Source organism: Zerene cesonia, chromosome 14, assembly GCF_012273895.1.
Source record: "Zerene cesonia ecotype Mississippi chromosome 14, Zerene_cesonia_1.1, whole genome shotgun sequence".
Taxonomy (NCBI): domain Eukaryota; kingdom Metazoa; phylum Arthropoda; class Insecta; order Lepidoptera; family Pieridae; genus Zerene; species Zerene cesonia.
The window spans coordinates 4,002,881-4,012,233 of NC_052115.1; the positions used below are offsets into that span (position 1 = coordinate 4,002,881).

General features: G+C 30.9%; 3 protein-coding genes across 3 annotated transcripts in view; 1 reads left to right on the forward strand and 2 right to left on the reverse strand.

Annotated features, from left to right (window-relative positions):
* Positions 1-722, forward strand: part of LOC119831734 (ejaculatory bulb-specific protein 3-like) — a gene marked incomplete at its 5' end in the record, with an annotated part of 8,747 nt that extends 8,025 nt beyond the window's left edge. The window contains 2 exons of the mRNA XM_038355212.1: positions 377-503; positions 647-722. Of these exons, the coding sequence (XP_038211140.1) occupies positions 377-503; positions 647-722 (203 nt within the window). The remainder of the gene's footprint in view (positions 1-376; positions 504-646) is intronic.
* A 116-nt stretch (positions 723-838) lies between these two features.
* Positions 839-2,986, reverse strand: LOC119831834. Its single transcript, XM_038355377.1, has 3 exons — positions 2,643-2,986; positions 2,296-2,422; positions 839-1,831 (listed from the first exon to the last, which is right to left on the reverse strand). The coding sequence occupies exons 1-3, from the start codon at positions 2,938-2,940 to the stop codon at positions 1,669-1,671; spliced, it is 588 nt and encodes a 195-aa protein (XP_038211305.1). The 5' UTR covers positions 2,941-2,986; the 3' UTR covers positions 839-1,668.
* A 1,409-nt stretch (positions 2,987-4,395) lies between these two features.
* Positions 4,396-8,871, reverse strand: LOC119831689 (glutamyl-tRNA(Gln) amidotransferase subunit B, mitochondrial). The gene is made up of 5 exons (XM_038355145.1): positions 8,442-8,871; positions 8,020-8,196; positions 6,928-7,080; positions 6,456-6,628; positions 4,396-5,065 (listed from the first exon to the last, which is right to left on the reverse strand). Exons 1-5 carry the CDS (start codon positions 8,826-8,828, stop codon positions 4,411-4,413), a joined length of 1,545 nt encoding a protein of 514 aa, XP_038211073.1. The 5' UTR covers positions 8,829-8,871; the 3' UTR covers positions 4,396-4,410.
* Positions 8,872-9,353: the final 482 nt, after the last annotated feature.

Below are 9,353 nucleotides of genomic sequence, written 5' to 3' on the forward strand. Positions count from 1 at the left end.
CCTATCCTACTGATATTATAAATGCGAAAGTTTGTAAGGATGTGTGTGTGTTTGTTGCTCTTTCACGCAAAAACTGCTAAACCAGATTGCAATGAAATTTGGTACGAAGACAGCTGGACAACTTTTTATCTCCATATTCCTACGGGATACGGACTTACGCGGGTGAAACCTCGGGGCGCAGCTAGAAATAAGATAAAATTAAAAACTTATGAAAACCTTACACTAAATGCATAGCACAGTTTGTATAGTACAGTCCTTACTGACGTTAACATAAGGAGATTTATTTTTCCAGTGTTAAAAAATAATCTGCTTCACAGATGAGTTCTGTACCATAATATCACATTTAAAAACATCTAATAAATCTCTTTAAACCTAGGTAACCTCCCAGATGCCATACAAAATGATTGCAAGAAATGTACAGAACGTCAACGAGAAGGGGCAGATAAAGTTATGCAATTCATCATAGATAACAGACCTGAAGACTGGAAAAAACTAGAGGAAAAGTAAATACATTTCATTTTATGCGTTTTAATTGCAATAGTCCTATAGAAATATGTTATCACTGCCCAAACAATTTGGTCATTGTAATGTTAAAAAATATATACTTGCTACCAAAAAAATGAATTAAATATTGTTTTATTTTCAGGTTTAACGATAATGGTAGCTATCGCTTGCAGTACATATCTCGTAAAAAGAATATGAATGCGACAGTTTCAGACTAGTACCTATGGACTGAATTGGAAAAACATGCATTTCTCGACGTCAACTGATTACGAAAGTCGCTAATAAAATTTGGGTACAGCAATTTGCATTTTTGTCAAACAACAAACAAAACACCTTCATATCAAAGAATTTATTGTTCAAAAACTCTTATCTCATCCCATACGTATCATTCGTACTACATTAAAGTTGTTCTACCCGTAAGGCCTTTTTAAGAAGAAATTTAAAATAATTGTTAAAAACATTGTGTTTCTGTATTATAATTAAATATGTACAGTACCTTAAGATCTATAGTAAATTAAAAGTAAGATTCATTTTAATGCGAACTAGTCCTAAAACATTTGCAGTTCGATTTCACACGAATATTATAAGGTTTAGACGGTAATTGGCTTCAAACGTTATTTAATTCTTAAAATATTTAACGCAGCGCGGAATTTTGAGCACAACAGCAAGCTCAGTCGTGTACGCGAGGCTAATGAAATTGGAAAACATCCTTATTTCAATCTAGAATAATGGAACTCTTTAACACCTGGTATTCTATTATTATTAGAAATTTAAACTCCATGTTAATCATACGAAAAGATCAGCCAATACTGCTACCATCTAGAAAAATACTTGACATACCAATTGCGGTGAAAAAAGTGGAGGTAGTTCACACATTTTCGTATCATCGTAATTATGTATATCCTATATGGAACTTCTCAGTTTGCCCGTGGAGTAACTCGGTGTCGTGTTCAAAACTTCGGATGAGTAACATAATGAAAACATCGCGTTTTAAATCAGTTAAATTTCGAAATTTACAGCATGAACAACAAAGCATTATGAATTCTATAAAAAGTCACATAATTATCTTTTTGAGTTACATATAAGTAGATAGTGGCGTATAATAATTATATAGCAACTTAAATCTTCATCTTGTGACTGGCAAGTCCTTAAGGTGAGTCAGTTTTAATTTATTTTCTCAACAGCATATCTTTTCACTCTTACTTTCACACCAGGCATTGCATATCGATTTCTCTTATTTTCTATGTATTCTGGTGATCCTATAATTTTGTATTTATGTTTTTCTTCTTTAGGCGGCTCCTTTTTTGGTAAAATAATTAATGCTGATCTGTAATATTACATTCGAGTTTAAATAACCTGCACTATTGAGACATTAACAAGCTGAGTATAATAATCCATATAAATTTCATTAAAAACAATCTGAGTATGATAATCCTCATAAATTATGTAAGTAATAGTTGCTTAAACTTATTGGCCTCTAAAAATGGCAGTTATGTACGAAAATTTCTGAATTCAAAAATGATACATAATCTGCAAAATAAATGAGCGAAAAGACATCTCGTCTTGCCACGACGAATAAAAAAAATGAATTTTGAGCATTAAATATCTTTGTACGGTTACATCATTAACAATTTTGTATTGTTTAATTTTCATAATAAGCAAATTGCAGTTTTACGTTACTCTGTATTTCATTTTCGATTATTATAATGATTGAAAAAAACTCTATAAAAATATAAGCGAACCTTTCATATTTATCCAACAATCCTTTGGATTTTGTGGAGGCTGTCGTACCTGGTGAGAAACAACTTCCACGCAACAGGATCATGCGCCATCATGGACGCGACAACTTTTCCCGCGCTTTCTTTTTCATCAGCTGAACATTTAGCGCAGTCGTCTTTTAATGCTTCTATTAAAACGCCTGTAGAAAACGTCATGATATTCTATTAGATAAATGACGCTTAAGACTTTACATAAGATTATTATAAGATATTTTTTATGAAATTAGTTGGAAAACAAAAATTACGAAATTATTGGCAATGTTAGTAGATTTAATAAAAAAAATTGCTTAGTTTAATATATATTGTTATGTCGGCTGAAATATTTGTAGTAAAGTTGTTTTTTAATGAGTGCCTACTCACTTTTTATAGCACGCATAGACTTGGAACAATATCGGTCAACAGACATCAAGCATTTCACGTCTTCATAGGGAAGCGGAGGTAGGGCTTCGTTTAAGTTTATTTTGCTTTTCAAAGCATCTATCTTCTCCTCATTACTGACGACTTCATTAATTATTTGCATATCTTCATCGCCATATACAATATTAAATCCAACACTTTTAACACCATCGCTGACAGTCCTATCGATCCCTGGAGCGGTTAATTCACATCTTATAATTGGAGATAAAACTAAAATAACGGGAACAATTTTCGTCCACATTGTATTAGAAACTAGTGCCTTGGGGTAAATCAAAAGTTGTAATGAGGACCACGATTAAGTTGCTGTAATCACACGTGAATCAAGATGTATTGTTGACACATTGCCTTCAGTAACATATGCTGAGGGTTGGCAGGTATAAGCAACCATTTTCACATAAATTATAATTATTAACGTATGCTTCATTTTAGCTTGATGGCTTTTTAGTATCAAAATTAGGAAATTTACGTATACATTTTGATTCAATTTTATTTCTTTCATATTATATAATATTATAGCTCCATTTCCATATTAAATTTCTTGTGACTATAAAGATTCAAATGAACTTGAAATATTGGTTAATGCTTAAATAATCGAAATGCGCCTGTGGTCAATACGTTTTTTTTATACTTTTAATATTAGTTACTTATGGAATTGCAAAAGGTTTACGATTCCTGATACTTCAATTATTCGGGGCGCGTAGTCTCTTAAACAATCAGCCTTCGAACATAAGCATACCAAGTGCCTACGCCGGTAAATACAAAATATTAACCATTCAATTGCATTCTCGACTCTCACTCTATTTATAAACATGCCTTATTTGTGTATATTTATACAAACAAGCCAAAAATAACTTTTATAAAAGTACGTATTCTTAAAAAAAGGTTACGTTTTACTGTCGTAAAAAAGTAACAAACTGCACATTTAGTGGCTTATAGCAATCAAGACGCTAGGTAGTGTAGTACACTGGGGCATCTAGCTCAGAGGGCCGTCGAATACTTACCAGAAAATGTCGACCTTTATATAAATTTCTCCCTTTTCAAAATAGATAAAATAGGTTGCAAAATGAATTAAAATATGGCAACTGATAAGAAAAAAATTATGGGACCCCATTTTACATTGTACCAGGGTAGAGAGAAAGTGAAGCAGAAATATTGAAGCGGTGAAGTTAGCGATCAACAAGATCAAGAAGTATTTAATAGGTTGTAATATTGAAATTGTTTAAGCTTAAAATGCAGCACTTTTTAAATTATTAATTAACAAGCAATATTTAACCAACCTAACAACGAAGTGGCACGTTAATCTAGTAATTTGGAAGCGTTACTGATCGTTAACATAGATAATATTAAAGGCTATGATTGTATAAATGTAGTATAATATGCAGATAACAAATGTCATCACTCAGTAAGCTATATTTTACACACCATACTATTCAAATGCTAAAATACATCTAGGTTTAATCATATTAAATTATACATATGATACATACATATATATATACATAGTTATAAGAAATGGCCATCGATTCTTCATATTTATATAATTAACCCTACCATAGATTTTGAATTCACATATCAATATGTAGAAATGACTTGTGCAATATTGAATGCCTCGGTAATGATAAAGATTGCAACTCTTGTTCTTCAAGGTCAGGCTTATATTATTTTAATTACGACGTTACGAAAATAAAACATAGTATGATTTTAATTTTCTTTATTTCTTCAACAATTCCTCCATTCTCTTAGACGCTAAGGACATATCAAGTTTACTATCAGATGTTTTAACTAATATACCTAATAAAGCTTTAAACACCTTCACTTTTCCTTCTCTATATTGCTTCACCAATTTAGGATTAGTTTCAATTACTTTCAGACATTTAACTGTTATTTCATCGTCATCAGTAATTAACAACCAACCCCTTTCGTTGACAATATGGGTTGGAGATTTTTTTGGACTTTCTACTATTTCGTCTAAAACATTACGGCAAACATCTAGATTAATCTTCGTTGATAATAGTAAATCTATTACTTCGCCTAACTGTTTCACCGTTACATTGCTATCAACTATGTTAATTTTACGTTTATTAAGTACAGTCAAGAGATCATTTAAGAGCAAATTGGCGACTTTTGTTGGATTTCTTCTATTGTCTATCGTCAGTTCGCGGAAGAAACCCAAAAGAGTCGGTTCGTTGACAAGTTGTATTGCTATTTCTGGACGAAGCTCGAAGTCATTTATAAGATTTGTTCTAGTTTCTTCTGGAAGTTCTGGTATTTTGTCCCGTATGAGTGGCACACTAATGACGTCTTGTGTATCGTGTCTCGATGTTAAATTAAGACGAAGAGGCGGTAAATTGGGCTCGGGCATATATCTGAAAAGAATAGTTAAGTTTCATCCTGAGGTACTTATAATAATCCTTCATTATTTTTATGCTTCTACATATACATATAATACCTACTATTGTTATATATCAGATTTTGTAAATTTATGCAATTTTAATCAGTGGACAATTGTAGAATACCACTCTCACTCTCTTGGAATAAGGGCAAAACTATAAATGGCCTATTTCAAAACGGAATTTGAAAAATGTGTGGACTTTAAGTATACACCTTGTAGGAGTTAATTAAATCTATATCTTGGCAACATTCCTAGTATATTCAAATATTGAAAAAAATCTAATGTTATCTATCGACTATTGATTGAAATAATACATATTGTCGATATACCGGAATGATCAGCCGGAAGCGGAATGGTCAACGAGGCGCAAAAGTGCGAGTATCTTATAATAATTATTCTAATTACTAATTACAATGTACTAGAAATGAGTTATATAAAATTACAAGGTCTTGCAAAGTCGCTTTGCGACGACCATATAAAAACAGGTTTGATAGCCGCTTCCTTATGTTTATATTATAAAATGTACAATGAAAAATACTTATGGCTGACACGTGGGCGAACTATTCTAACGTTTCTAAATAAGCTACATGGTGAATCCTATTTAGTATTAACTGAATGACTAGGTACGTAAAATGTTACATAACACTTCATGACATTCGATCTGTAGGTTTAAGCTGCTTTACGACACATACTCGTATACTCATCCACGTGTGCTCATAAATTAAATATGAAATATGAAAAAACACGCATTACTATCTATTTATTCCCAAAAGTAATTTACAAATGTACAGCGGCCATAGATTGTCTAATTTTGAAATAATTTCTATGTGAATGATTTATATAGGTTGTTTGTGAACACGGGAACGTTAGCGGTATAATTGACTTTTGTCACTTCTTTTCGAAATGAAATAGTAAAAAAATGTGAATTCATTATTTTTTTATATATGGAATAGGTAGTATTTATTTTTGATATTTATTCTTCAATTTTAAGTTTACTTCTTAAATTTATCTATGGACACGCAGTCTAGTCAGACGCGATATAAATCCCAGTATTTAAAATCATTCGATTGAAGATGAAATAAATAACATCCTCTTAATATCTTACGCCGAAAGTGACGTTATATAGACGATTTGTTGTAACGATTGACCCTATGAGGACAAAGACATAGAGAGAGGATTTTTCTTAGGAAATTAGAATTATCTTTAGTTATTCTAAATATTAATATGAAAATTACATTAATTTTAATATGAAATTAATTTATTGCAACACGTGCAAAGGCGCGGTCAAAACCTAGCTGTTTAATAAATCTGAATTTTGATCAGTTTTCATTCTACAAATTTCTATTGATAGAAATATCTTTTACCTGTAATCTTGAACAACTTCTTTGTCTCGCATCGGCACTGTAACCTTGGCAACGGCATCCCACGCTCTAGTTTCGTTTATAATTTTCCCGCCATTTTCAAGTACGGATTGTTGGCGTTCTATTTCATGTCGAACAGCACTTGCGACACCGCGGATGGAACCGATATTTTTAATCTGTAACAATTAATATTGTTTCGTTTTAATTCAAACTTCAATGTCAACAAACAAACAAAATGCCCTTACTCTTAATAATATAAGCTATGGAAAAAATTTTAAAGAAATTGTTAATAAGATAAGCATCTATTTCATTATTATATGTATATAGTAAAAATCTCTTAGTAAATTATCAACTATTTCAATCCTTAGATATGATTGAATTTATTCATAAACTCTTAAACAGTTTAGATAAATAAAAATTATTTGTGTTTGAAATAGACTATCATCATAATTATCTTATTTAAATATGATATAACCTCTGTTCGAGTAGATAGTGGCTCTCCTTCTCTATGCATGGAGACATTAGCGTCTACTCGCAATGCACCTTCTTCCATGCGTCCAGTACATGCTCCGAGTCTTTGTACTATTAATACTAATTCCTTTACTAACGCTGCTGCCTCTTCTCCATCCTGGAAATAATATGAAGATAAAATATTAATAAGGGAATGATAAGATTTTTGCTACTATACATGACAATAAAGTGATGAAATTTTTTAAATCAATAAAAAATTTCTCAATAAAATATTAGATAACTTTTTCATGTAAGCATTTGGCTAAATCAATTATCTGTGGTTTATTGGATGCACAAACACAATAGAGTATAATAGAGTATAAAGTATAACACAATAGAGTTTCAATTGAAAAATATCTGACGAAAAGAAAATCGATTATGATGTGGCATTGGCATACCATGGGAAAAAGACAGAATTGTCTGTCTTTTTACAGATTCATGTATTTATATGAATCGAAAATATAAAAAAAAAAACATATTACATAAATATAGTTTTAAACTATAAAAAGATCAATTAAAATCCAAGCCTAGAAACATTACATAATTACCAAAAATTTTAAACATTCAATGAAAATTAAAGGTATTCATGAAATTTTAATAACAACTAAACTAACATAATATGTTTAAAAGACCATATTATAATAGGCGTCTCAAATTAACGCAAGATTGAAATTTGGCGCAATTTTGATAGCAAAATGTTAACAGCTCTACAAAATCAAACGAATCTGTCAATTTGTTTTTATAGTACCAAATGACAATTTAGGGTTAGAAAAATGAAGTGTTATAATGTTAGAACAATGTGTCTTCATTATTGAAATGAGGTTGGTTGAGCAGTGACTATTGGTGCTTGATATAGCGACATGATAACCCAGTCTTTTTGCTGAAATTTGATAATATATATGACCAATCATCATTATCATCATTATCATCAGCCCATACAAGTTCCCACTACTGAGACACAGGCCTCCTATAAGGGTTCAGGCCATAATCCACCACGCTGGCCAAGTGCAGGTTGGCAGATGTCACACTAACTTAACAAAATTTAATAAAAACTAACCTCTAAATCAGGTTCAAAAACTATTTCTATAAGGGGTGCTCCAGCTCTGTTAAGATCCACGAGACTTCTCTTAAGTTCTGCATCATGAAGAGATTTACCGCTATCCTGTTCCAATTGTATCTGTTTGATCTTCGAACTTTTGTTATAAGGCCTTTTATGTATTCCCGGAGTGTATACCTGAGAAATAAATAACAATAATCATTATTACTATGGCTATAAGAAAGTATACCTCATCATAAGGGATATGTTTCAAGTGTATATAATATTCTGATGTTTTGTCGTGCATTTACGGTTGATAATTGTAATTTAAATATACCACATATACATGTTTAATGGTAGTTTAATCTAAATAAAGTTATTTTCATTCATATTATTCCTATAATAACAATATTCAAAACAATATGTAAATAAACACGATATACCTGAAACTGAATAACACCGTCATTGGCTAAAGGAGCCCTCTGTTGCGTTATTTGATAACCCGCAGGTAAATCAGCGTAAAAATAGTGTTTCCTATCAAAACTTGATACTTCGTTTACTCTACAACTAAAAGCTAGTGCGGTCAAAACACCTAACTCGACACATTTTCTATTCAATACAGGTAACGTTCCGGGTATAGCAGCATCGAACAATGATACACAGTTATTCACAATTCCACCAAATGTATTTTGTGCACCAGAAAACAATTTTGAGTTCGTATTAAGCTGCGCGTGAACTTCTAACCCTACTACACTTTTCCACTTTGTCACATTTTGCGATGAATAACGTTTATGAATCTTCATATATTTACATAGTAATCTCGACCGCATTTTTTTACTTTTTAAATAATCAGAAAATTTTAAAATCAGCTGATTATTCTAAACAATTCACATAATTCCACTTTACTATTTACTAAAAAAAAAGCGGGTTTGACATTGACAGTGACATTGATAAGTATTAGGGATGTAATAATGGAATTGTTTAAAGTAGTACGATACCGACATTTCGGTATTAGGTAACTCAAACATAATATTATAAGCACTATAAATATTTTTATGTAAGTTTCATTCAATAAAATATTTAAAATATTAATTGTATATTTATTATTGTAACAAAAACTCACCTAATCTGTGCCGCAGTCTTTGTGGTGAAAGTATCGTATAATTTATCGCATTTTTATTATAAATAATAAGATTCTTAAAACTTAATTATCTATTTACTTTAATTATTTTGCATTGATGTTTGACTAATTAATTAAAAGCTAAATTAAATACCTATTTGTCTTATTTGATATCACATTATTAATATATGTTTTAATATTTTATGAAACTAAACCCGTAACCACTTCAAAAAGA

Bases quoted from the DNA above. Each gene is read 5' to 3' on its own strand.
- LOC119831834 (XM_038355377.1), bottom strand. From the start codon at position 2,940: ATGTGGACGAAAATTGTTCCCGTTATTTTAGTTTTATCTCCAATTATA. The intron at 2,423-2,642 runs GTGAGTAGGCAC...CGTTTTCTACAG, and splicing joins GTCTATGCGTGCTATAAAAA to GCGTTTTAATAGAAGCATTA. The intron at 1,832-2,295 runs GTACGACAGCCT...GTAATATTACAG, and splicing joins TGGAAGTTGTTTCTCACCAG to ATCAGCATTAATTATTTTAC.
- LOC119831689 (XM_038355145.1), bottom strand. From the start codon at position 8,828: ATGCGGTCGAGATTACTATGTAAATATATGAAGATTCATAAACGTTAT. The intron at 8,197-8,441 runs GTATATCGTGTT...TTTATTTCTCAG, and splicing joins ACGGTGTTATTCAGTTTCAG to GTATACACTCCGGGAATACA. The intron at 6,629-6,927 runs GTTATATCATAT...TAATTGTTACAG, and splicing joins CACTATCTACTCGAACAGAG to ATTAAAAATATCGGTTCCAT.